The sequence below is a fragment of the Equus asinus genome, chromosome 22, assembly GCF_041296235.1.
Source record: "Equus asinus isolate D_3611 breed Donkey chromosome 22, EquAss-T2T_v2, whole genome shotgun sequence".
Lineage (NCBI taxonomy): Eukaryota > Metazoa > Chordata > Mammalia > Perissodactyla > Equidae > Equus > Equus asinus.
In genome coordinates this window covers 69,333,425-69,360,801 of record NC_091811.1, presented here as the reverse complement: position 1 = coordinate 69,360,801, position 27,377 = coordinate 69,333,425, and the positions used below count along the sequence as shown (strand labels likewise).

Sequence of the window (27,377 nt, the reverse complement as noted above, 5' to 3'; positions counted from 1 at the left end):
TAAATGAGAGAAATCTTCCAGGCCATTACCGTGAAGCACTAGGCTGTCTTCACCTTTATTCCTGTGGGCGTTGCGCTGGCCACCTAGGGCGTCATGTCCACGCCATAGACTCTCCAGCCCACTGTCCCCAAGTAGCTTCCTGCTTCCAGCTCTTCAGTCATCAGTCGCCAGATGTCATCTATCCCCAGCCTCGCTGGTGCACCTCCGGGCTCGGCCCAGCGGGGTCCCGAGGGGCCTGCCGCCGCACGTCACGCATCAGCTGCAGTGTGACATTTGGTAAAGGGCTGCTGTGCCTGTTTCCAGAATTATTATTTTGCCCTTTTGCCTTTTTCACATTTCAGTTGAAAGATCAGTGTCCTTACAACTCCAGCATTTCATTTTTCTACAACTTACAGAAAACTTTATTACTAAAAACTGTGCAATAATAGATTTACTTATAAAGCCATCAAATCAAAGCAATCCTTTTTAAAACGGTCTCTGGATTTGAAGAATTAGTTTAACAAAATAATTTAACCTATGAGGCTGGGCTTTTTTTCCCCAAAGTAGCTGTTTGTTTGGTGTAATTTACTCTTAAAGAAAAGGAAAATATTACAACTTGAGCTAAGCACTTACCAGTTTGGCTGATACATCTTCCACAGTCCTAAAATGTTAGAGCTGGAAGGGCCACCTGAGGATGGACAATGAAGCGACACGGCAAAGTGGGGCAGGGCTGGAACGGGACCTTGTGTTCCTGTCTCTCGGTTGGGTGGGCGGGGGGAGAGGGCAGACTGTCTACATGTAAACAGAGACAAATCAGAAGCTGCTCAGAAGCCAGTGGACGTGACAGCCATCCCCACGCAGAGACCGAAGCTCCAGGGGACTGTTCACATTCCGTGTGATTCTCCCTCTTATTTTATGTTTTGTACATTTGTTAAATCTCAGATCATATTGAGAGTCACACTTTAGCAAAAGTCACTACAACCTGAAAGCTGAAAATTACTGAATAGAAAAGGAGAAAACATGACTTTCTAACATAATACTATTATAAAACATTATTAAAGCTAATTAAATCAAACCACCTAAAACCCAGAGGCTCTGCAGCTGGATTTTGCACGAATTGGCAAAGCTGTTGATGCTGCCAATAAAAGGAGCATTCATAATGGAAGAGTGAAAATTACCTGGTAGAATTCCAGCTTGTCTAATGGGGAAATAGAGGCATAGGGGAATAGGGGAACTGCTCAGGGATGGTCCTGAGTAGGACTAGGACTTCACCTCCTCACCAAAGGGAGACAAACCCCAAGGCCAAGCTCGCCTGCCCCACCCAGGGTCTCCCAAGGGAGCAGCTACTGTTATAGCAGGGAACTGTCCATCTGAGAAAAGCTTACCTTTTTCCTGGGGTTTATTGTTCTGATGCAAGAGGCTTTGTGTAAATTATCTTAAAATTAAATTACTTTCCTCTTTGCTCTTAGAGCTCTTGACCCCAGGAAGAAACTTGGCATCTATTTCCGTCTTTAAGAAAGAGCTAGCAATGAAATATGCTTACTGTCTCTGCTCCCCTGGTACAAGCTGTTGGTGGCCAAGAATGTTCTGTATCTTAGTGCTTGTCAAGGAGCTAAGGCGAAAACTAACAACAATAACAAAAATCAAACCCAAAAAGCTGACAATACAATGATAGAAACAAAGAGCATGAAAAATGGAAAAGTTCACAAGCTAAGAACATCCCTAAATCTCATCTCAATCAGAAACTATCATTTGTAAGACATTTAAATTAAATTTTTCTTTTTTTTCGTATGCTTTTTTTGTGTGTGGTGAGGAAGACTGGCCGTGAGCTAACATCTGTTGCCAACCGTCCTTTTTTTCTTTTTTCTCCCCAGAGTCCCAGTACCTAGTTGTGTATCCTAGTTGTAGGTCATTCTAGTTCCTCTCTGTGGGACATGGCCACAGCCAGGCTTGATGAGCAGTGTGTAGGTCCGCCCCCAGGATCCGAACCTGCGAACCCCAGGCTGGGAAGCGGAACAACGGCAAACTTAACCACTCGGCCACCGGGCCAGGCCCTAAATTAAAATTTTAAGCCGGATTCCATTCTTAGAGAACTTTCTGACTTTCTGATGCCCCCGACCCAGTCTTCGCCCGTGTAGACGTGGCCCCCGCTCCGGACGGAGGGCGCGAGGGGCCGCTGGCTCATACAGCAGGGACGACAGGCGCCCAGACGGGGGGGACAGAGGCGAGGGTCCTGCTCGCCGAGGACCTGGGGAGAAGCCCGGAGGCAGCCAAACCCGGCGCGAGGCCTGGGCCGGGCCGGGGGCGCGGGTCTGGGGTGTGACCCGCGAGGAGACGCCGGCCTGTGGTCCGCACTCCGGGGGGGCCGCGGCCCTTCTCCCGCCGGCGGAGGAAGTCTGAGGGTCGCGCAGCTTTGCTCCTTCATTGAGCTCTCAGGCCCGTATGTCACCGAAGGGCTGCACCTGCCGCACGCGGTAGGTCACAGGCGGGGGGCAGAGGCGCGGACGCCGGGACCTCGCCCCAAATTCAGCCGAAGCAGGGGAGCAACAGCCAAGCCCACTCTGCGCCGCGTGAGCGCGTGCCGACCCTCGGGGGGCCGCCAGCTCGCTCCTCCTCCCGCGGCTGCTCGGCTTCTCCTGGAGACGCAGACCGAAGTCCCGCGAGACGCAGGGCGCGGCCCGAGGCCACGCAGCGCCAGAGCCCCCCCGGGTCTGCACCCCGACCTCGGGGCCCCTCCGCCTCTGCCCGCTTGCCGCTCGGGGCGTGGTCCCCAGGCCTGCAGCGTCCGCATCGCCGGGGTCTCGTCAGAAACGCAGATCCTCAGGCGCCCCCATCGGTCCCCTGGCGTCTGAACCTCGGGGCGGGGCCCAGCCACGTGGGTCCCGGGAACCCCCCAGGCCACGCCCGTGGAGTTTGGGCAGCCTCTGCCCTGCGCTGCTCGTCGGTCAGCTCTAACGCTTTCAGAAGAACTGTCAAGCCCCGGGTGACCAAGAGGAATGGTAATGTGTGATATTTTGAGCCCTAGCACATAACAAGCTGTGAATAAATGTTAGCGGCTATTTTTACTGTGTGCCAGGTGGCTCTCAGAACTGCCTTATCTGCAGCCCTCTCAGCGGTAAATAAGGCAGGGACCACAATTGTTCCCAGTCGACAGGTGAAGAAACTGAGGCACAGAGAGAGTGAGTAGCTTGCCCTACGTCACAGAGCTAGCAATTGTCAGAGCCTTACTTGGATCAAGGACAGAGTGACTCTGGAGCCTGTGTTCTCAACCTCTCCCTCGTGTGTGGCAGGTTGGAGAAAAGGTGGATTCGCTGCACAGCTTAAATTAAATTCAACTCCGGGCCTCGAGCTTTCAACTGGGTTAGCAGACTCACGCATGTGCTAAAGTCACCTCCCTCCGTCCTCACCCTATTGACTCTAAGAGGCTCATCAGCCCGTTAGCTGAGGCTGACGTGCCTCCCGGCCTTCTGGATGGTTGTGAAGGCACAGTCACCCACTCCAAACTCAGCCCCCTGCTCCCTCGGCCCGGGAATGGGCCGGTAAACAGCTCTCAGGGCAACACCGAGTTCTGAGGGCAAAGGGACAGGGCTGTCCACACAGAAGCGGCATGTCAGCTCAGAATGGCAGACAGCGCAGAGGCTGCCCGCAGACCGTGGAAGGAATGGGCCCTGAAAGGCGCACCCAGCTCTCAGATTCCAGCAACCAGCAGAACCAGGTTCCAGCACAGTTAGGGAGGCAGAGGGACCCGGAGCGCCGTTGGAGCCAGCAGGACAAAGCCAGTGTCGCCTGGCCATGAAGCCTGAGGGAGAATGAAGGACAGGGGCCAGGACCTCAGAGGTGCCCCTGCCCTGTACCCCACAGAGCCCAGCCCTGAGCCAGGAAGACAGAGGAAAGCTCCTGGCGCTTCCGTCTGGGGAGGCGGCCCCCACTCACCGTCAGGGGTGCAGCGGGAAGCGGGGGCGCTCTGGGGCAGGGTCGTGCTCAGAGTCAGCACAGGGACCTTGTCGAGGAGGCGGGCAGTCCTCCCCTCCCAGGGTTTCCTCGGAGAGCGAGCTCTGAGCAGCTGCCCAGGCCTCGGCGTCAAGCCCCGCACACGCTCTGCTGGGTGGTGTGCACGAGGAAGGGGGGAAGCAGGAGACCCCACACCCACAGGGAAGCTGGGTGACCTTATTACGTCTCCAGGACCAGCTGCCTTCCCGCCCACGTCTCCTGGACGGGAGCCGGCGCCGTCTCTCTGACTGTTGCCGTTTCTGTTGACCTCCTGGGCACCAGCCTTTCTTACATCCTGTCCTGTCTGCTCAGCTCCCCTCATCCCAGCCGAACCCTGGGGTCCCTGCGCGGCGTCTGTCCCTGGTGGACACTCCACACCGCCACCAGGATGATTTCTCTAAATTACAGACAGGGCCGTGGTCCTTCTGGAATTGATCAGTGGCTCCCAATTACCCACAGGTGCAGCCCAGAAGCGCCTCGTGACTCAGCCTGGCCTTGCTCACACTGAAGCTGCAACCACTCCTCGCCTTAGGGTTTCTGTCCCACTCTCCCAGTCTGCTGTGCTTTCAGGGGTGCACCCTGCTGCCTTGTACAGTTTTGCTCTTGTATATTCCTTTTTCTCTCCCAAAATAGTTCTCACCTCCTCTCTGACACCCAGGACCCACCACAGAGGAGGCAGTAAGGCCGTTAGCCACGGCCTCATCCTCACAGAGGGCTGCAGATAGAACACTTTGATTTGCCTACAAATAAAGTTAAATGTGGGGTCTGGAGGACACAGACAGGAAAGCGATAACAACACGCTTCATGTAACTTTAAACTCAGGCCCGTTATTGGATCAATCTACCCATAATGCACTATAAAGAAACGTTTAAAAATAAATCCTTTCACTATTTTGTGAATTAAGCAATTTTATAACCCTCTTTAGACACTTTTTAATTTAGAGTTTATTTTTTACCACACCAGAAGCCCCGAAAATGGCGGTGACTGTCCCCTGACCTCTGAGATGGCCACAGACCTGCTCCCTCCTTCACGGTGTCATCCCGCATCTGCAGATGCTCCGCATTGCCCGCCGCATCTCGGGTGTGAATCGCTTGTTTTCCCCGCTGGACTGTGAGCTTCTGGGAAGAGGCACCAAGCGAGCAAGCGCGAGGCTGACTCCAGATGTTGACTCCAGAGGATGATAAACGGTAACTTGCAGCACCGATGGACACATTTCCACAAAGTGCCGCATCACTCACTGCATGCGGCCTCATTTCAGTTGACTGAGTCCTCCCCAAAACCGTATGAAATAAGAAACTGAGCCCTAAGAGGCCACAGCTGGTAAAAGGCAGAGCCAGGCCTCAAACCCAGGCAACCCAGCTCTGGAGCCTGCGCTCAAGGCCTCTGCCGGAGCTTCTCAAACTGTGGGCGCCACAGCCCACATAGCCCACATAGCAGGATCCCCAGAGGCTGGTTAGGAAGACACAGGTCCATAGTTTCCAGGTCAGGAGATTTATACTATGCTCTGGTGCTGTCAAAAATGATGAGCCAAAATTTTCAAAGTTATTTCATTAAATTATTTGACGATGATTTAATCTAACTAAATAGATAATGATATTTCAGAAAATAAGTTTGCCACTTTTTAAAAGGAATCAACTTTAAAGAGGATTTTGCAAAGGCTGAGTTCTCCTTTGTAGCTGGTCTTCTCTGCAGAGGAGCACAGAGTTTTGAGACTGGCCGATCTGGGCTCAAAAACCCCCCTGAGAAGCTGTGTACTGGTGCCTGTTTGCAATGAGGAGATGGGTTCGGGGGATAAATGAACCACTCAAGTTGCTGAGTCAGCAGACAACCCCTCCAGGAGGCTCCCCGAGGACAGGCTGGGCTGGGGCGAAGCCATCGCTGACCTTCCATCTGCTCACCCCGTCGCCAGCTCAGCCGCGTCCCCGCACCCGTTCTTTCTGCCGCGTTCACTCCTCTGTGTAAAGGACAATCTCTTTCCCGCCGGCCTTGGAGACGTGCCCAGATCTCGCAGACAAGCACCCTCTCTGCAGTGGTCCCCGACACCATTACTGTCATCCCTCCCCTCCCCACCCCATGCCCGTTTGCAATAATTCCTTCAGATAAATTCTCTCCTTACCTGAATCTGGGTTGATTTTGTATTTGACACCAGCTTGGGTTTGCCTGGACACGCACGTGATTTCTCACCTCCGTGGAATTCTAGGTCCGCACAATGCAAAGGCAGCATCTTCACACAGAAACTGATGCCCTGAATTATCGTTCACAGGGGCTTGAAGTGCTTACCTCTACAACTTTGCACTCGCTGGGATGTGACTTGACTGTATCCTGGTCTGTAATGAAAACCCAGGGTAAATTTTCCCAAGAATGCTATCGACGCCCTCAGAGCGAGATCCTCTCGGGGTGCACATTAGACGTGCTGGTTTAATGAGCTGAGCTCTCCTCAGTCTCTGAAGAGGATGCAGCTTTCCGGAGCTGATCACACTAAAAGCCCATCCCCTCCAGGTTAAGAGGGTGTTTCAAGCTCATCTTTTCTAAGAGTTTGGGCTGTCAAATCCGCCCTGCAACGTCCTGTCCTCACCAAGTGGTTGGCGGATGCTGGGAGACTCAGCACCCATGCACATTTGGACATTCCCACACACAGCACTTCCTTTACCAAGGCGAAAGTGCTCTGCCCACACCTTCCACCCACTGGTGCATTCGTCACGCACCCATCCTTTGGATTGTCTTATAGGTTGAGACGTGTCTCCCCAAACCCACATGTTGGAATCCTGGCCTCCAGCACCTCAGAAGGCGACCTTATTTGGGAACAGGGTCGTTGCAGATGTAATTAGTCAAGATGAGGTCATGCTGGAATGGGGTGGACCCTAATGCCGTAAGGCAGTGTCCTTGAAAAGGGAGAAATTTGGACACAGACGTGCTCACGGGGAGAATGCCATGAGGAAGGCAGAGATCGGGGTGAGGCATCTACAAGACAAGGAACCCCAAAGATTGCCAGCAAACCGCCAGGAGCCAGGAGAGAGGCACAGGGCAGATGCTCCCTCATGGTCTCAGAAGGCGCCAACCCTGCCGACGCCGTCATCTCAGGCTTCCAGCCTCCAGGCTGCACAACAGTAAGCTCCTGCTGTGTAAGCTATGCAGTGGGTGGCACTTTGTTACGGCAGTTTAGCGAACTAACACAGATTGTTATTAAAGATTAATAACGATAGGTGCTAGGATTTATCAAGTGCTCAGTCTGCCCCAGAACTCTCCGTGAGTGCAGTGCTATGAGGTGAGTGCTGTTTGTATCCTCACTATATTATTATCCTTATGTGGCAGACAAAATAGTGGGCCCCACAGAGGTCCACATTCTAATCCTGGAGCCCCCGAATACGAATGTGCGAGATTACATGGCAAAGGGAAATCAAGGTTGAGATGGACCTAGGCTGCTCATCAGCCTACTCTGGGATGGAGAGATTGTCCTGGACTATGTGGGAGGGCCCGATGTAATCACGAGACTTATAAACTGAAGAGGGAGGCGGGAGAAAGAACCAGTGAGACAGCAGAGAAGGACTCGGCCCAACGTGTCTAGTTTTTTGTTTCTGTTTTTATTTGTGCTGAGGAAGATTCACGCTGAGCTAACATCTGTTGCCAATCTTCCTCGTTTACTATGTGTGAGCTGCTGCCACAGCACGGCCACTGAGAGACAAATGGTGGAGGTCTGCTCCTGGGAACCGAACCTGAGAACCGAAGCGAAGCACTCCAAACTTAACCACTGGGCCACAGGCCTGGCCCCAACATTTCTGGTTTTGAAGCTGGAAGAAAAGGGCCATGAGCTAAGGAATGCAGGTGGCCTCTAGAAGCTGGGGAAGGAAAGGAAATGCATTCTTTCCAGGAGCCCCAGAAGGAAGGCCGCCTTGCTGACATCTGGGTTTTAGCCCAGGGAGACCCACTGGGAGTCTGGTCTTCAGAACCGTAAGATAATAAATTCAGGTTGCTTTAAACCGCTAAATCCATGATAATTTGTCACAACAGCAATGGGAAACTAATCTACCCCATTATACAGATAAGGGATCTGAGGCTTGGAGAGTTTGTGTAATTTGTCGAAGATCACACAACTGGGAAGTGATGGAGCCAAACTGGAACCCAGGTTTATCACACGCCCTATTTCCACGGCCGCGAGAACGTGTAAAACGAGCACTCGTTCCTCTTCCACACAACAGCCTTTCAAATGTCTGTGAGGAGATATCGTGTCCTCCTTAGTCTTCTCTAAAAAACACATTACTTCTTGGGGCTAGCTGGTGGTGCAGGGGTTAAGTTCGCACGTTCCGCTTCGGCGGCTTGGGGTTTGCCGGTTCAGATCCTGGGTGCAGACATGGCACCACTTATCAAACCATGCTGTGGCAGGAATCCCACATATAAAGTAGAGGAAGATGGGCACGGATGTTAGCTCAGAGCCAGTCTTCCTCAGCAAAAAGAGGAGGATTGGCAGCAGTTAGCTCAGGGCCGATCTTCCTCAAGAAAAAAAAAAAAAGCATTATTTCTTTAACCAATCCCCAGGGGAGAGTTTCAAGTCCCCCAGCCATCCTGGAAAGTGCAGCACCCGAGCTGAACACGGTGCCTGTCAGGCTCCAACACCCGCCTTGTGCATTTCAATCCAGCTTTTGCCAAAAGGAGATTTACAAATCATAAAACTTAAGCAATGCTTCTTGAGTTTAAAAAAAATGAGGTGATAGTTTTCTTATATTGACAAATTGGATGTGAGCTTAATGTTCCTACAAAATGAGTCATTTGAATTGGAACATTAATTTATTTGAGCAGCAGGGTCCACATTATCCTAAGAAAAGTGCCATTGCTGTCCCTACATAGATCATTTCCAAAAAGTCCTGACAGGGGCCAGCCCGGTGGTGCAGTGGTTAACCTTGCATGCTCTGCTTTGCCCTGAGGGTCACAGGTTGGGATGCTGGGTGTGGACCTACACACTGCTTGTCAGCCACGCTGTGGTGGTGTCCCTCATACAAAATAGAGGAAGATTGGCACAGATGTTAGCTCAGGGCCAATCTTCCTCCTTATAAAAATAAAGTCCCGACAGGTGGCTGGATTGGTACTGGCTCAGGCTTCCTTCTTGCCGTCCCACTCAACTCAACTCTCAGATCCCGGAGGTCAGAATGCCCCCAGGAGAGTGTGCGGGGTGCGTCTACCTGGCCACCCTCGTCCCTCCCAGAGAGACAAATTGCTGCCTGAGGCTAGGAGTCAACGGTGGCACGTGGTTTTCATTAGAGACAAGCTCTCTGTCAGAACAAGTGGCGAGAGACAGACAGCGCCTTCAGGTTTGAGAACCCACGTGGCCAGTGGGAACTGCAAGGGCGTCAGGGTCAGGGAAGTGGAGCCAGAGGGACACTCAGCTCTCGCAGTGGGGTTTGTCCCGGCCCACGAGAGCCGAGCATTCACGGTTCTGAACCCGCCATCAAACACAGCCCTTGTTAAAAGGTGTGTTATATAAACTTACAACTTCATAAATTATATTAAAAACAAGGTTACTAAATACTCAAAACTCATTGCTTCCTAAGTATTTTACCACATTTTACTACTCCTCTGCTCTGGAGGTTGTTTTTGTCCACTAATCTGTGTGGTCAGAACACTGTGCAATGGTGTGAGGCTGCGCATCTTCCCAGCTCCAAGTTCAGTGACGTCATTTGACAGCTGCGTCAGCCATGGTGGGTAATTACACCACAGAAACCAGCAAACACCTCGAAGGAGGGCGTCCTGCGCGCCCCCGGCTGGGTGTCCACACCTACCAGCACACCCCTCCCACCAACACACCTTCCACCCCACACCCCAAACTCACAGGAGCACTGCTCAGCCCCCATCGTGGGGAGGGCCCAGCCCCATCCTCTCATCCAGCCTCGGAACGGGCAAAGTCAACATCTCTGGAGGGGTTTTTTTCTCTTTTAAACATTTTATTTTTCTTGGCTCAGAAGATTTTATTCACACATTTATACTTCATCTGTTTCCTCTTTGAATTTCAGAGTAGATTTGAATTTCATAATAACACAGAGTTGCCATTTAGGATAAGAAAGGAGGATTTTAGGAACTGATGCAGACACGGCAGTTTCGGTGTCTCTGGTCCCTGATGTACAAGGACAGCATGGAAACCTCCCGGCACCTCCTGCCTAAATGACCCTTCGTGTTCATGGAGCTGGTGCCCTGCGACCAAAATACACCGAGGTGTCCGCTAGACCTCAGTTCACCACCTGCATAACTTAATCCAGACGCCCTCATCAGCCCCAACCTCATCCAAAATGCTATTGAGAAGTTGTTAGGTTTGTTCGTTTATTTAGGGAAAGTGACAGAACAAGAAATCTGCTCAATTATCAGGGGCAAAGTATTCTTCACTTTTCACTGTTAAAATCAAATGTCGCCGAACAGAGGCCTCCACTCAGTCCTCCCCAAGGAAAAGCCGCCTGCAGGGGCTAAGGACTGGATTCCTCCCTCACTTGCTGGGGGACTGAAGGGGATCGGGGTCAAATGCTGGAAGGAAGGAGGAGGAGCAGGCGGCCCCTGCCAGTGCCGCTGGGTGAGAGACCGGGGGTGACCCCTGACCTGGCGTTGCAGGCTGCTCTGAGGTGCAGGCGGAGGACTACGGCAGGCGCTGTGATGAGCCAGGACTCTGCGTGCTGCCTCGTGCCAGGACCTCGAGCACGCAGGCACTGCCTTTCCATCCATCATCTGACCAGGTACCTCAACTGAAAGGCCGGAAGAGTAAACACTCTTCTCCAACTGCCTGCACACACTCCCAAGAAGGAGATTTAGACGATCTAGTTAATAACAGCAAATAAGCTTTACAGAAACCAAATACTGCTTCTGGCTGCAACGAGGTGAATTTTGTTGGAGATCCCAGAAAAGGCTGTTGAGCCAACGAAGGTGAGTTTGTTGAATTTACAGCAGCAGGGGAGACGCCCTTGTCTACGTCTCGGCAGTCGCTCAGAAAGAGAAAGGAAGGAAAGGGTGTTTACAGAGTTTGGGGTCTGAGCCCAGTGGCCTAGGGCCGTTCTCTTCAGGGGCAGAGCTCACTGGGCTGAGCCAGGCTCACATGGCAGGAACTGAGGACTGGCACAGCAGTGAGCTGAGGATCACGAGACAAATCTCAATTAGATCTTGTTGTCCTTAATATGTGACGTTTTTTCTGGTTTGGGAGCCAATCCCTAGTGCCTTGTCATAGATTTGAACTTTTCCAAAGACCTGGCCCTCCAGGGCATCGTGGAAACTCTCAGAAGGAGCTGCCTGGCTGTCATAAGGGCGGGTAGGGCATCTCCTTCAACCTTCATGGCCCCCTCATGAATGGCATTCCACCTCCTCAAGAAACAGAATCTGTAAGAGTTTTTTAATCTTTGGACCATTTTTCTTTGCATTTTCCCCACGGAGATTAAGATCCTTAGTTATTTCCAAAACCTTCCCCACCTCTCGCCATTGTATTAATCCTGCTGCGTCTGGTTGGCTGGCAGTCCTGGCGAGTGCTGGGGGCTCTGCCTCGGGTGGCTGGCTCCAGGAGAGGACGGTTGCTCTAGGACACAGCTGACACAGCCAGCCTGGTAATTTCCTGCTTTTGCCTTCTGCTGTGACCCTTCGACCCAAGGTTAACTCTGGGTTTTCCGGAGGAGGGATTTCCTCAGGGCATGGACTGTTCCGAAACAGTCATGAGTTACCCCTTCTGCTAAAAGCAGCAGAGTAGCACGATTTAAAGCCTGACTGCCAGGGAAGGAGATGTGTGAAGGAGAAAGCAACAGAACTTCATGAGAGGCAAGGCTACCCGCTAAGAAACAGTGTCTCTTCAGAAAGCAACAAAGATGGTGCATCATGAGCGTCCACACGTCCGAGGAGACCCCCGCCAGCGGCAGCCTTCACTAATTTAGCTGCAGTTACCACCCCTCTGCGAATAGGAGGGGGGGACTTTGGCCACTGGGTCAAGAGAAAAGCTGTAGCAAGCTTCTCTCTGATAAATAACATGCAACTGAGTCCAAACACCAAGGCCTGTTCGGATTGTTTATGCATAAATAGGTAGAAAGGTTTAAGATACTTAAGCTGACCCAGGGTAAGAAGAGGTTAAAAAGCGAATTGTAAATCACAAAATGTTGGCCCATGTTTAGGTTCCCAAGGAAGAGTCTGGGTGACTGATAACTTGGTTACATGACAAAAAGGCAATTTCAGAACAGTTGGGAAGTAACCGGCATCCTCTTAATTAGACCTCTGAATTAGGTCTGAACGACTGGCCTGGGAAAGCTTTGAACGACTTTTAGTCTGTCTAAAGTGAGAGATTTGCCTTCTTGGGATAAATCTTGTCCTAGGTGATATAATTTGTTTTGGTGAAATTATAACATTCCTTCTAAGTTAAAGCCCTGTCTGAGTTAGAGCTGTTGAGAAGGTCGATGGCACCGAGAGCGCCCAGCTCAGCTTTACCACCCAGCTGGAGGGCGTCCAAATATTGGGTGAAATTAGAATTGCAGGGAAACTTCAGGTCCAAAAGGTCCTAGCCAGGGATTGGGGACAAAAAAGGAGGGCACCTCATTAAATTACAGAAGCTGAGCTGGCGAGGCACACGGCTGACTCTCCTAGGGAGGCACAACGGGTGTAACCATCTCAGTCTAAACGGAGAACCACTGCAGAAAGCACAGCACAGTGAGTGAGTCCAGAACACACACCCACGATGAACAGCGTCCCGCGGAAGTGAGGAACAGCTGCTTCATTTATGACCCGGAACAAATCTGATGCTCGCCCATCGAGTTTCCCCACTAGGAGGACAGGAGTACAAGGATCGGGCCAGTGAGGATGAGTCTGTTCAGTAGGCCTTCACCTCTTGGTTTCAGTCCTTTGGCTACTGTTTTTGGAAGTTACTACACAAGCTTGGATAGGGTTTGAATGTGTCAACATGAACCTGGATGGAGTCAGCCCTAAAAATTCTACCAGTTTAGGTCTTTCGAGTCCATCAGGAGTCTGGTACTTCATGAAGATCTTCAACTTGGGTTTGATTTAGACACAAGGATCCTGGGAAGTTAATTCCCAACTTCTCCCTGCCCTGAGTTGAATGGGGGAGTGTTTGGGGTCTCAAGAAAGAGGTCTTCAGAGGAGCATCTACTGTTGCAGGTCCTTTCACACAGGAGCCCCCCACTGAAGCAAGCAGGAGCAGTGTCACAAAGGATGAAGCAATGTGCCTTGGTGAGGTCCAAGGGGGACGTTATGGGCTGGGACGTGGGAGTCCCCCAGGATTAGGAGAACTCCCACCACTGGAGAAGTTTGTTGACCCTGAAGGAGAGGCAACATAACAGTGCCAGGGTCTAAGGTTGGTACTGTGGTGCCCACTATCAAGAAAGCATTTAACACTTAAAGAAATTTCAACTTGCGAATTTAAGAGTAAACGGCTAAGTGGGTACTTGGTCCCCTCACGGCACCACATTGTTCACTCGCTGTATTTCTTCCTTCCCTTTGTTAACTGGCACAGTTGTTTCCCAGGATCTCTTCTGCTAACATCACTGACAGGCATCTTCATCATGAGCTTCCCCCATGATGCTTCTAGCAGTTTTATCTGTAAGACATTAGTTTATTCTCAGTCTTAGGCCTCTGGGGCTCTTTCAAACATTTCCCCAAGGTGTTAAATAACGACAGTGGCACTATTTCCAAATCCAGTCTTTGTTTGCTTGTTAAATCCCATATTTCTGACTTAACATTATTCGCAAAAAGTGAGGAAAGACCAAGAGTTACATATGCTTCAGTATCTACTCTTGAAAACTGTCTAAAGTTACCGAAAAGTCTATTCCTGAAGCCTCCCGTGACATCTTCGGCCTCGGCAGCCTCTTCGTGCCTCGAAACACACAGACGATTGTTCGCAGGTGCTGTTACACGGTAACTGTGTCCTTGTCAGACGTGCCCTGTAATCCTGCAGGGCTCCTGCTTCTGGTTTGTTCCACCGTGACCCTGACTCGTGCGGCAAAATTTCACCAAGAATGATTTAGAATCACAGCTAATTCTAGAATTCCTGACTCCTGACTTTCAGAAACTGTCTAAGATAACAAATGTTTCCTGTTTTAAGCTGTTGAGTTCTGGGGTAATTTGATAATAGAGTGATTTTTCTGCTCTTCATTTGTTTAAAGGGGAGCATATGATATTTAAATACAAAAACCTTAGCTTATCTTTATCATACATTTTCATTTTAAGGCTAAAATTGCAATATGCATTTGTTTATTCACTAATTTACATTTTTCAGAGTTAACTCTGCCCGAATGTGTGATAAAGAATTCAGATGCACACAGGAAGCACTTAATAGTTAGTTGGGGGTTACTATTATTATTATTGTCATGTATAAAAAGATCAATAAGCTATGTTTCTTGTCTCACAGGTGGAAGATAAGGAGCAATCACTGGATTAGCAGCCATACCACACGGGATAAAAATGACGGTACACACTCAGTTCTTGAAACAACCAGGGTCACAGAGGAGGAAGTGATTGATTCTCGGGTAGGACAGGGGGACGAGGTGGGCCTTGAAGGTGCAGTAAAATTCCCCAAGACAGGAAAGGAGATAGGAAACATGTACAAAGGACGTCATGGACCTGGGAGCATTCGTGCACTTATCCACCCAATAAACATTTATTTAGCACCTTAATGTGTTGGGCATTGTGTGCCAGGGGAGAAAAAAAATACCCCCAACATCATTCCACCTTCATGGATCTTATCATCTAATGGGAGAGATCAAGAATAGACAAGTAAACAAACAAATAAATACCAGCAGCAATAGGTACTACGACGGGAGAAAGCAGGATAAAGAGGAAGAGGATGACAGGAGAAATCTGCTTGTATAAGAAGTTAGGGAAGGCTTCTAGGAAGAGTCATATCTAAGCTCAGACCTGATGGATAACAAGAAACAGACACTCAAGCATGGTGAGAAGAGAGGTCCACGTGGTGGGACATGACCACAGATCTCATCCCTGGGGAGAGTGGGGCTATATGGTTTGATAAACTTCCATACTTTTTCAGAGGGATAAATTGTCTGAGCCAGGTAAATGGTTCCCATACGTGCCAGCTGATAGTATTTCGTCCCATTATATTCTGTCACTGCACTCTCTGCCCATCGCTAAGCTTGAGACAGAGGCCTAAGCACGCATCCGAGCTATTGCGAGACACACCTGGGGCCTGGAGCAGGTAAGAGCTAGACAACATGGATCCAGGAGTCACCAGCTGGGATCACAGGTGAGACCATCCTAGGAGGGCCGTGGAAGTTACAGGCTTGCCCTAACAAGAAGCTGGAACATGTGGCTTGGGCATTGTTGCGGGCAGCAGCTGTGAGGAACCGACGGTGCAGGATGGAAAACCAGCGAGCCTTGTTACGCTTGGACTGACCATTGGGAGAAACTCACACTGCCAGCAAGGTGGACGGCAGGCCAGCAGCCTCGGGGAAAGCGGTCAGAAACAGCAGTGATGATGGCACTGACTGCTCCTTGCTGGTTTTTAGTGAGGGCCTGTGAAAGATAGCTGAAGTGAGACAAGACTAGTCTACAAGCAGATGAGACAGCTCTGCTGTCTGCGGGCCAGCACTTCCACCTCCATAGAGCAGGAGACGTTCCTGCAGAGGCCTTCCCAGGAGTCCCCAGTAAGTCCTACTGGCCCGGCGATGGGAGTCACTCAGCAGAAAAGATCAGCTAAAGGGTGTCGCGTTCCCACTTGAACTCCCTGTTGCAGAAGGTGACTGCCGGTAACTTGAGGGTCGGGGTCTGGGCCAGGCACAGAGACTAGTGGATAAGATGCTGCTGGTGTAAGACTGTAAAAGAGAAGCCCTCTCATTGTGGTTACTTTCACAAGAACTGAAAGAAAATAAACCAGGAACCTTCCATGTTTCTGATGAAATTTTATCACTAACATCGTGGGCACCCTCAGAGGTCTCATTGAACCCCCAATCCAAAATCTGGTTCAGATGTTGAGACTGATAACCACACACATCAAGAGGGTATGAAAAGGTTTATTATTCATCTAATGGGACTTTCAGGGTAGAGCAAGGCGGTTCCAAGCAGATCCCAAGGTGACTTGACTGGCTGGCTTCCTTGTTCTCGCGGTGTGGGGCCTGGGGCAGGTTCCTGCGCACAGGCCAGGGCTTGTGAGGTTGGAACTTCTCAGCCGGGCCGAGGTGGCGGGCCCCTTGGCTTGTAATCAGCTTGCCCAGAGGTGGAGCACGAGGGGAAAGAGTGGGGAGACTTGACAGCTGCAGCATTCACACGGAAACAGAGCCGGCCTCTAGCACAGCCACATACACGCTGAGCGATGAAAGCCTGCGTCCGCTCCATCTCGAAGGCCGTCCAGCTCTGCGAATCTGCAGCAGCAGGCTGGCACCTGGAAAAGCTGTGGTGCCCCAAAAGCTTCAGATGTGGCTATGAGTCTGAAGAGCGCGAATTTCCTGAAGTCAAACCACAGGCTACAGAGGACAACTGACACGGAGTTTTTCCCAGACGGCATATTCAAGGTTTAACCAAGAGCCTCATTTCCTGCCAGGACCTTTGCCGGATTTCCCTCCCAGCGCGACCATCAATGGACGGCTATCCATCGTTCTTGTCTTCTTCTCCAGCATTCATTCTCCCTTCTTCCTTTTAACAACAGAACCCTTCCCCTGGAGTTTTGCTAGAACATACGGCCATCTGGCTGGAGACAGCGGCCATAGCCTTCCGTGAAGCTACGTACAGCCAAGCAGTAAGTACTCAGGAACGGATTGTGCACAGAAGTGATGGGTAAAACTTCCCCAGAAAGAAACAGCTTGCTCCCAACTTCCTCTCCTTTCACAGGCCGCAAGGTGGGTGGGCTTCCTTGGGCCAGCTTTGAGCACGGAGCGGACGACACCCTTGGTAATGACAGACCAGCAAGGTAGACGAATGCTGGGTCCGTTGATCACCTGGTGAAACAGAGCCGCCCTGCCCGCCCTGGACTTCTCACCTCCCCCTGGATTGCCACCTCTCTCTCATGCGCCATCATAGTTTGGGGCTCTGTTACAGCAGCATAGATGGTTTCCTCACTTAAACAAAAAAGAGAATTAAAATATTAAGAAGTTAAGCTTCTTTATCTTTTATGATCTTAAAAATGTCCTCTCCTTGTTCCTTTGGATTTTATCCTTAACGACAACTATAAATAAACAGCCTCAACGGTAACCAGCTGTAAGCAAGTAAGACCCTAAAACCACATGCAACCTCATGAATTCAGCGTGCTCCTCCCCACTTCCAGACGTCGACCTGCAGAACACAGCCACGTAGGCTTTTGGACCTAAATAGAGGCATTTAGTTAATATCATTGTGTGAGTATCAAACAAATAAATGAACTCAGGTCAATATGTATCAGCTTCCCTTTTCTCTAAAACATAATGTATGCTACGCACTATTTTTATCTACTCTCTGTAATCACTTAATCATAGGTTATCGGATTAAGGTAAAAGGGATAAAGTAGACTTCATCGCCCACAATGTGACGCAAAGACAGTTTTCTCTGATTCCCCGTGTCGTGTCTCTGTGCTTAGAACAGTTCCCGGTGTTGCTAAGACAACAGGGATGCTGCACAGAAGACTGAGAATGAAGTCAAGGCAGCGTTGCTGCCTGAGAGGATGTCATAAATAGTGTGTTCAAGGCATTTGTCACAGTGAAACCTGTAACGCTTGAATTAGAAAAAAATTATCATACTCATTCAACGCTCTTCTGCAGACGAGCATGGCTCTGTCAATTACTTGCATTCTGAAATTAAGAAAACAGTGGTATGTGGACTAAAAGTCAGGAAATCATCATTCGCTAACATATGTGTTTCTTAGAACCCTGAGCAAATAACTGAGGGGAGCTTGTCCTTAAATTCCAGTTTGCCTTTATTCTAATGGAAGCACATCTGAAGAACATTAGAGAAAGAAAAGAAATTACGTTGTCAGTTGTTCCTCCACTAAAGATGTACACCTCATCTAAACAAAGGCTGCATTCTACCTGGTAAACACACAGGGGAGGGTTGATGTTCACTGAGACCTGTGGTTGACACTTGGAATTGGAGCTTGTGGCAGACGGGAAGTGTGGTCTCCACAACAAACTCTGAGAAAGGCACAGAGAGCTCAGCAGCAGCAGTGATGTGAGCTGGGCCGCATCTCCAGGTTTGTCCAAGCAAACTGAGCAACAATATTCTTGTTTTAATACTGATAACACCAAGGAAAAGACAAAGAAAATAAAAACGAAATGCTTGAACTGATTTTGAGTATTTTTTTCTGACCCGAAAGAAAAAAGAAATGAAAACAGCATTCAACTCAGCTGGAAAGCGTCCTTCACATCACGTACATTCTGCTGCGCAGTCCATCAAGGTGACAAGAACAGACGAATAAAGGACCACGTGCTCTCAGGGCCAGGACAGGCGTTGTGCAGAGTCTCCTCCCTCTCTGAAGAAACAGCCTGGAGAAAAATGGCAGAGACACAAAGCCGAGTGCCGGAGGACATCTTCCGGGTCTTCGGGGCCCCTGCTGCAGGGTCTCAGAAGTGCCTGGAGACTGAGCTGACCTTACAGCTGCCTTTCCTCAAGCAGGAGTCAAAGGTACCCTGTAGTGATGGAAACTGGGGATTATATAGTGAGGTCAAGACTTGTGCAGAATCCTTGTCTCCAAGGAGAAGTTTAATCTAGCAGAATCAAACGAAACCTAGAAGACACTTTTTTTAAACTCTGGTGTCCTAAGCATAAAAAAAGGAAATAGAAAAGAACACAGACCACTCTATTTTAATATATTTAAGTAGCATAAATCATAGTGGTTTATATGCTACACTGTACAATTATATACTATTACTTTCCAAAGAAAATTAACTTCTTATAGGATTTTCTGATTACTCCATACAGCTAAGAGCTCGACCCTTTGGCCATTGCCACGGCACATGGAGTACAATCGATGAGGCTCCACGTCTTCCAGTTGTGCCTGTTCCTGCTGCCACTGAGGGAGGAGCCTCTCGGAGACCCTGCATAGCCGCTTCCAGCTCCCGCGCCGGGACGAAGCTCTGAGGCAGACGTGTGCAATGAGTGCAGCTCCTGTGCTCCCTTCCACAGCCCCCTCCCCTCTAAGAGGACTTGCGCTTCTTCATGGCTTCCGCCTTGACGGCCAGGCTCTTGGCACAGATGGTCAGGACCACGATGAGGACGCCCACCACAAATGTCACCAGGGGCCAGAGGAAGCAATGCAGGAGGACAATCTCATCATGCGTGCGATGCAGGAGCACATCGTCCGGTCTGCAAGGCAGTGGAGACAGGAAAGAAAGAGTGGTCAACCGCCTCGGCACGGCATAACTCTGCAACCCGGGGCCCAACTTGCCCTCTAGCCCAAAGGGAGCGATCGTCATGGACTCTGACTGTAAATACTGTATGTGAGGGTCAAATCCATTATGAAAAGTTCTGAGGTCTTGAATCAAGTTATTGGTGCAAATCTGCAAGTTATTTACGAGGTAATTTACAGGTTGAATATGTCCAAAGTGAAGCCACCTCTTCTGCTATTATTTCCTCCACTCTTAAGTTGTTTCCATCATCCTCTGTCTCGCTGACCCTTCCATGTCTGCTGGTCAAAGTGGCTTGAATCAACCTAAAAACCACTGACGGCTGGCATTCTCAACAAACCCAAACTAGACCTCTGCACTTGGGTGGGACCCAAATGATCTTAGTTTACCAAAAAAGTCAGTTAAGGGCACTGTTTGGATTCAATCAGAAAGACCTATGATCGACTCGGCTTCTCTATGTGAAGGTTTTATTAACGAACAGACAAGAGAATGGTTGGATTTCATGCATTTTTCCATGCTTCTGCGTGGGATTAACCACCATTTCAAACCACTGACCACTTTCTTGATGAATTTTGCAAAGTCTTAGCAACATATTTCTATCCTATCAATGTGGAATTTTCAATTCCAGCATTGGTCTCATTCACAGGAAGTGAAGACGAGACCCATTCCACGAGCTGCGATCTCTCATCCTTGATCACGAGAGAGACCCTGGGAACTTAGCTTTCATCCAAGGGGTTCACCTTTTGCGAGCTGTTTGTTGAAGGTTTGTTCAGTTATGCTAAAGGAGCAGCACTTCTTCCAGAGGGTAAACTAGTGCAGAACCATGAGTCCAAGGCCCTCAGGAACACCCGCGTCTGCAGAGCACAGGGCATTTAACAGAGAGACGCCTTCCTAGGTGCCCTCACTGATCACAGCTCTCATGACTCAAGACCTGTTTTCCCAGAAGACTGACAGAGAGCGCTGGGTACTTCTCTTCTACCCATAATGCGGCCATCACGTGGTATCAACAAAAACAGTTTTGCAGACTAGCTTTCAAATTACATAATCCTTGCCCTTTTCTTGTGCACAGTATCATTTCAAATTTTGCACAGAAAGTGAGATTTTTATTGACATTTTATTTTACATCATTTCAATTAAAATTTGTACTAAGTGAATGCAGAGTCACTGTAACAATTAAGCAAAAAGCGTTCCAACTTGCAGGAGCTACTCCTTTTTCTGAATTCCCGTAACAATACATTATCTTCAAGATTTGTGCTCCCATTAATTTGTGACATATATTAATGTACACGTCCTTCTTTCCCGTAAGGTCCTTGACTTTGTCACTGCCATTATTCTACTCATAGGTGTCAGTAAACAACCGCCACTGATGAAGGGGACTGCCCGGGTGGCAGCCTTATTATCTGAGCAACAGTGCAAGAGACTTCCAGCCTTGAATGTGGAAAGGTAGAGAAGCAGGTCCAAAACAGTCAGACCACAACAGTCTTGGTCATACTGCACAGTCCTTGAAACCCCAGACCCGAACGCCAACGTGATTCTCTCCCCAGCCGTGAGCACTCACAGCCGTCAGGCGCCTCAGCTAAGTGTGCAAGGAAGGTAAACGCTGTCGCGGGTGATCCTGCCGCCTCCCTCCCTCCTTCCTTTTTCCCCTCCTTCCTTCTCTCCTTCCTCCCTCCCTCCTTCCTTCTCTCCTTTCTTGGACTGTTCTACTCCAGAATCTGTTGGTACAAAGATGAGCTAGATTCTTCATCAAAGGCGAAGTTGCACAACAATGCGAATGCACTCAATGCCGTGGGACTGTTCACTTATAAATGGTTGAAGTGGCTAAAAGTGGAGGCGTATGTGGCTGGGGGACCTTAACTTGTATTTTTAACACTATTTTAATTGATTTGCCTGTAATTTCCATCAGCGATGTGTATTACAGCTAATTTTCTAGTAAATGCCTCAGTGAGTATCGTCTTTGTGTTCCTTCTCCGTCACTATTGCTGATGTTGAATTCTTCACCACAGTACTGTACAACTGAGCCAGGAAAACAGCCACAGGTGAAGGTAGTTGGAGCCATTACGCATATTTCCCGAAACACAGTTTGAAGAACATTTACTAAAAAAGAATGTGAGTAAAAAGGAGAGAAATAATAACTGGAAATGCTGGATCCAGATATTTGTTTTATTTAGAAACTTCTTGGAGTTCCACCCCCATAAGAGCCCTTGAGGCAAAGCTTTATTTTTATATTTCAAACGACAAAACATCATTCACTTGAGTCAGCGATGTCGAATTTGTAATCGTTTCAAAATTCTGCCTTGAGATAGAAATGTTTCATAAAAATGTTCATGTTTCTATGAAAATAATGAATGTTTCTGTTTGGCACAGTTCTAAGATGCCCCACAGACCCCGTCCACGGCACGAAGGGGAGCAGAATCTGCCCTTTGGCGTGAGGATTATTTTGAGCTGAAGGCCATTGAGAAGAAGCACATCAAAGAAAAGCTCTCTGCCCTCCCGCCATTTGCCTAAAAGCAGGACATTAATTTGTAAAGGTGCCCCCTCCCCTCTCTTCCAGGAAGGACAGAAGTTCATCACCAGAGGCAGCTTGAGACCCTCATCAACCCAGAGAGGGCACCAGAGGAAGCCACACAACAAACGTAACTATCCAGCTCTTACCTTCCACTATCCCGTATAGTCACCTTCCCACACACGCTGCCCTAGAAACTCAAAGTCCTTTTCCTTTGTCTTGCCACCTCTCTAAAAACTTATTGCTTCCTTTAAGATGCTATATAAGCCTAAGTTCTAACCGCCTCCTTGGGTTACTCATCCCTATGTGGCCCCATGTGTCTGCACGATGTTAATGAACTTCTCTGTTCTTCTCTTGTTAATCTGACTCTTGTCAGTCTAATGTACCGGGACCAGCCAGTGAACCTAAGGCGGGCAGAGGGAAAACCGGTTTTCCTCCCCTACAGGAAACACTTCTCTGCACGGGAATGCTTAAGCCCATCATCCAGTTACAGGATTTACTGAGGTTTTCTCCAAATTGATACTTGGGACATAATTAAAGTCTGGGTCATTCAAACTGGGCCTTCAGGGCCTTAATTGAAGGCACTCCTCTGCCTCAATTTCCTCCAATTTTATCAGGCAGCTTTCAGATGAGTTAGCAAACATTACTTGCAAACGGATTTGGGCTTAGAATTCAGTCTCCCATAATTCCATAGCGGTGGGACTGAAGATTAACTTTTTTTTAAAAAACCACTATTTTTGCCCACCAACTGGGAAAAAATATTTGCAAATCATATATCTGACAAGGGGTTAATCCCCATAATATATAAAGAAGTCACACAACTCAACAACAAAAAATCAAACAACCCAATCAAAAGTGGGGAGAGGATATGAACAGATATACGGATAGCCAATAAACACATGAAAAGATGTTCAACATCACTAATCATCAGGGAAATGCAAATCAAAAGTACCCTAAGATATCACCTTACACCCATTAGAATGGCTATAATAACCAAGACTAAAAATAACAAATATTGGAGAGGATGTGGAGAAAAGGGAACTCTCATCCACCGCTGGTGGGAATGTAAACTGGTGCAGCCACTATGGAAAACAGGATGGAGATTTCTCAAAAAACTAAAAATAGAAATGCCATATGACCCAGCCATCCCACTCCTGGGTATTTATCCAAAGAACTTGAAATCAACAATTCAAAGAGACTTATGCACGCCTATGTTCATGGCAGCATTATTCACAATAGCCAAGATGTGGAAGCCACCCAAGGGCCCATTGACTGATGACTGGGATAAAGAAGATGTGGTATATACATACTATGGAATACTACTCAGCCGTGAAAAATGACAAAATTGTCCCATTTGCAACAACATGGTTGGACCTTGAGGGTATTATGTTAAGCGAGATAAGCTAGATAAAGACAAACACCGTATGATTTCACTCATATGTGGAAGATAAACAAACATGTGGACAAGAGAACTATTTAGTGGTTACCGGGGGAAAGAGAGTGTAGGGGCTGGGCACAAGATGCGAAGGGCACACTTATATGGTGACTGACAAATCGTAACGCACAACTGAAATTTCACAATGTTGTAAACTATCATAACCTCAATTTAAAAAAAATCACGATTTTTGGCATTTGAGGAACTGGATAAATGGGCTAATGAAATTTGAATATAATGCAGTAAAATCAGGATGGTGTGGAGGATGCAGGCAAAAAGCAAAAAGAGGATGATTACACCAAAGGACTCAAAAAAGTAAGCCAGGGATTTCTTCCGCGGTGTGCGGAAATGCTAACCGAGGGGGCGAGTATGAACGTTCCAAAGCAAGAGTCGGTCCGCGGGCGCCTGAGAAGGGCTTTCCAGGGCTGGCCCCGCCCCGCACCCAGCACTGGGCGTCTCCTGTGAGAGGACAGCATTTACTCAGTGCTTTCTACCCTCAGGTGCTCTGGCAGGACACTGAATCTCCCTTGATCCTTAAAATAACCCTGGGCTGCAAGAATTTTTAATTGTCCTTTTACAATCAAAGAAACTGAGGCACAGAGAGGTTAGTTTGCCCAAGTGTACACAACCGAACAAACGACAGTGACTCGAAACAGTCTCTGTATGGTTTTACCTGCACTATTGGCCCCTTAGCCAGCCTTTCTCAGATCTGGGTCACCTCTGGTGCTCGCTGAAATGCAGCCTCTTGGGTTTCAACCTTACTTGACTGTATCGGAATTTGGGGTCCGGGCATCTGCATTTTCGAGAAGCTCCCAGGTGATTCTGACACACAATAAAGTTTAAGAAGCACAGTGTAAAGTTCTAATAGTGAAAAAAAAAAACTGGTGTGAAACATGAAGCTACTGAGCCGGCTCTTTCTGAGACTGCCTGGTTGAGTCTATGTCCAGGTCCTGTTCATAGTGTCCACACACTTCCCTGCAGAATGAACAGGTGCCCTGGGACGAGACAGGAGGAGACGGGTGCGGAAATGGGGGTGGAATCCAGACCCTGACACGAGGTGCACCCAGAGGGCCCTCGGGCCTGAGTGGCAGAAAGGCTCCACGGGCCGGCCACAGACCCAGTTCCACCAGACAAAGAGACGAAGAGCTGGTGCACAGCATCCTAGACATCAGTCGTCTCTTCCTTGCGACTCCGTCTCTCCAAATGAGTTCCTTCTACCCCACACACCTGTTCTGTCAGCTGACAGGGAAAACAGCAACCTCTTCTTCAAACGGGCTGGAAAACTTCTTGAGCTTTTCTTAACCAGTTCATGTAAAAATCTGAACTGCATTACAATTTACTAGCATCGCGTGATGGCAGCTGAACCAATCAAGAGACAAGACAATGGCCTTCAACCTGAGCTCCCACGGGAAACAGAAATCTTAAACTTAGGACCACAGCTGCTTCCTGCTCGTCTGAGCAGAGTTTTCCTTTCCATGCGGGCTGCTAGCAAGGTGAACTTTGGGCCCATTTCCAGCGAGACACTGTGACTTTTTGTGCCAACCAGACCCCTCACGGTTTGTCTTTTCGTCACACGTTTCTAATTTATGTTGTATTGTTAAATTCTATCAGTCTTCAAAGCCTTCGTTAAACCCTTCTGAGAACAGGTGTTTCCATTCTCTGTGTTTACAAACCATGTAGATGAGAAACCTGGGCAATGTTTTCAGTTGTCAAGCTTGACCTGCATTTCTACGAGAAATAATACAGCACAGCATTACAGGAGTTTGCACTTACGTATTTTGCTGAAAGCTTACTTTAAAGTCTACAGTCTTCACCACTTTCACCATCACACAGTAATTCTGCAGGCGTGATGCCGTCCGGTGTGCCAGGCCTCTGGTGGGGCAGCACAGCCAACTGATGCAAAAAATGGCATGATTTATCCTCCACACCTTTTGAAGAGGTGCTATCTATTCCTGCTCTAAACCTTATTATTTATAACATGACCTACTTTTAAAAAGAATCTGAAACGGATCACAATAAAAACAAAAGACTTACGCACAATACAGGCCTTACTGACAGTAAAGAGCAAGGACGATGTGGGTAGGGTGGAAAAAATAGAAATCCCAGGCTAAGAAAAGCTCCTGCCTTAAGCATAAGTGGAACTTACCTCTGAGCGTCCCGGCACCCAAGGGAAAAAGAGCAGAGATGAGTCACACAGCTGCCCTCACTCGAAAAAGAAGAATGCCAATGCGTCAGAACAAACTTTTTGCTAGGACTAAACTCGATAAATTAGATTGCGTTTATTTTTACATAAAGTAACCTGTATAATACATTTAAAGGGCCCTTGATAGCAGTTTTACAAAGCTGGCTGATGAAATCATTTGAGGTGTTTTTATAATCCTGATTCCAAGGTCTCAGATCTATTGAATCACACTGAGGTTTTTTTTTTTTTGAGGAAGATTAGCCCTGAGCTAACATCTGCTGCCAATCCCCCTCTTTTTGCTGAGGAAGACTGGCCCTGAGCTAACATCCATGCCCATCTTCCTCTACTTTATACGTGGGACGCCTACTACAGCATGGCATACCAAGCGGTGCCATGTCTGCACCCGGGATCCAAACTGGTGAACCCCGGGCCGCCAAAGTGGAACGCGCGCACTTAACTGCTGTACCACCGGGCCAGCCCCACACACTGAGGTTTTAACCAGCTTTCCAGGTGGTGCTGATGGTTACTCACATGTGGGAATAACTGACTTAATGCTTTTTAAAGATCAAATGCATCAGCCTGGTTTTTGATGCAAATCATTCAAGACTGAAATCGCTCAGCAGCACGCTGTCACTGGTCGACTGGAGAGTCTTTCGTCAGGTTAGACTCCTGACACGGAAGTGACACAATGACATTTCATAACGAAGACTGAAGCACCTGCCGTGTAAGCATTCCCAGGTAGCTTAGTCCACGTGGAGCTGGGACTCAGCCGGCCTTTGTCAGTTTTCTACAAAAGCCTCAGTGTGTAAACAAATGCTCAGTGGAGATGCTACAGGTGAGAGGTGACCACATCACAGAGGATTTCCAGGCAGAAGTTGTCGATCGTTGATATCTAATCCAGACACGTTTGACGTGGTATTATCAGATGTTTTCATTTTTAGCAGACTCTGTGCTAGGGGCTTTCTAACAGGAGAGGGAATGAAAATGCACCTCATGGAAATACTGACTCGATCTACTGATTAATGATTTTTAAAAGATTTGTTTCTACCAAAAGATGTTGAAGATTGGCTGATAAAAACATTGAATTTGGTTTTGGCACAATTGAGCTGTCCTTACGGAGAATAATTAGCCAATGTGACTAGCTGCTGTTTGAAGCAATCATAAGAACTTGCCAAGAGAAGAGAAAAGAATGCTTGTCCTCTTGCATGACCACAGGACGGCACCCAACAGCTGATCCAGAAGCTGCATGAGGCTGTGTCACAAATCACAGGAGGGGCACAGCGGCCGAGACGGAGGCCGTGGGAAGCATTCTTACCTCGATTTGCTCCATCCTGAGCCATCTTGCCACTCAAGTTCAGCAACGACATTGTCCTAAGGGCTTCTAAAAGCTTGGGAGGTTTCATATCAACACCACAGCTTTGCTCCACAGCTGGTTCCACCTCTGGATGGAAGGCTGATTACAGATCTATAAATGTTATAAATATCCTTACGCTTTCTTTACTATGGTCTCCAATTAGGTGAACTTAGAGTCGTCACGTTCAATTGTGTAAGAGTTGTTCCTCGAGCTTGCCTATTCTTCACGGAGGAAATTAAACCAAGCCCCAAACCTGCAGTTTCCGGAGAGAAAATTTGCATTCAGCTTTGGCAGGATATACAGCAAACCGGCAGGTGTGTTATTTTGCAGCAATAAAGGTTTGAAACAATTATAAATAGGAAAGACTATACTTGAAGTCCACCCTGAGGGAAAACCCTAAGCAGCCTTGCGGTGTAGGACATTTCAGAACAGGAACTTGAGTTAGACAAACCTAGGTTTGAATAAGCCCTTTACAACTTGCTAACTCACCATCTTAAGAAAAATACTTAATCTCTCTGAGTCTTAATCTTTCGTCTGTAAAATGGGGATGATAATATCTACCTTGCACGGCTGTCCTGAGGAGTAAAGGAGAGAACATATGGGAGGTGCGTGGGGGGATGGCTTCCTGATGGTGAGCGTTCAGTACTCGATGGGGC

General features: G+C 48.4%; 1 protein-coding gene across 1 annotated transcript in view; it reads right to left on the bottom strand.

The window, feature by feature from the left end:
• Nucleotides 1-9,893: 9,893 nt before the first annotated feature.
• The window catches only part of KCNMB4 (potassium calcium-activated channel subfamily M regulatory beta subunit 4), a 64,139-nt gene continuing 46,655 nt past the window's right edge, over nt 9,894-27,377 (bottom strand). The window contains exon 3 of the mRNA XM_044756220.2: nt 9,894-19,203. Coding sequence (XP_044612155.1) covers nt 19,035-19,203 — 169 coding nt within the window. The 3' untranslated portion in view covers nt 9,894-19,034. The remainder of the gene's footprint in view (nt 19,204-27,377) is intronic.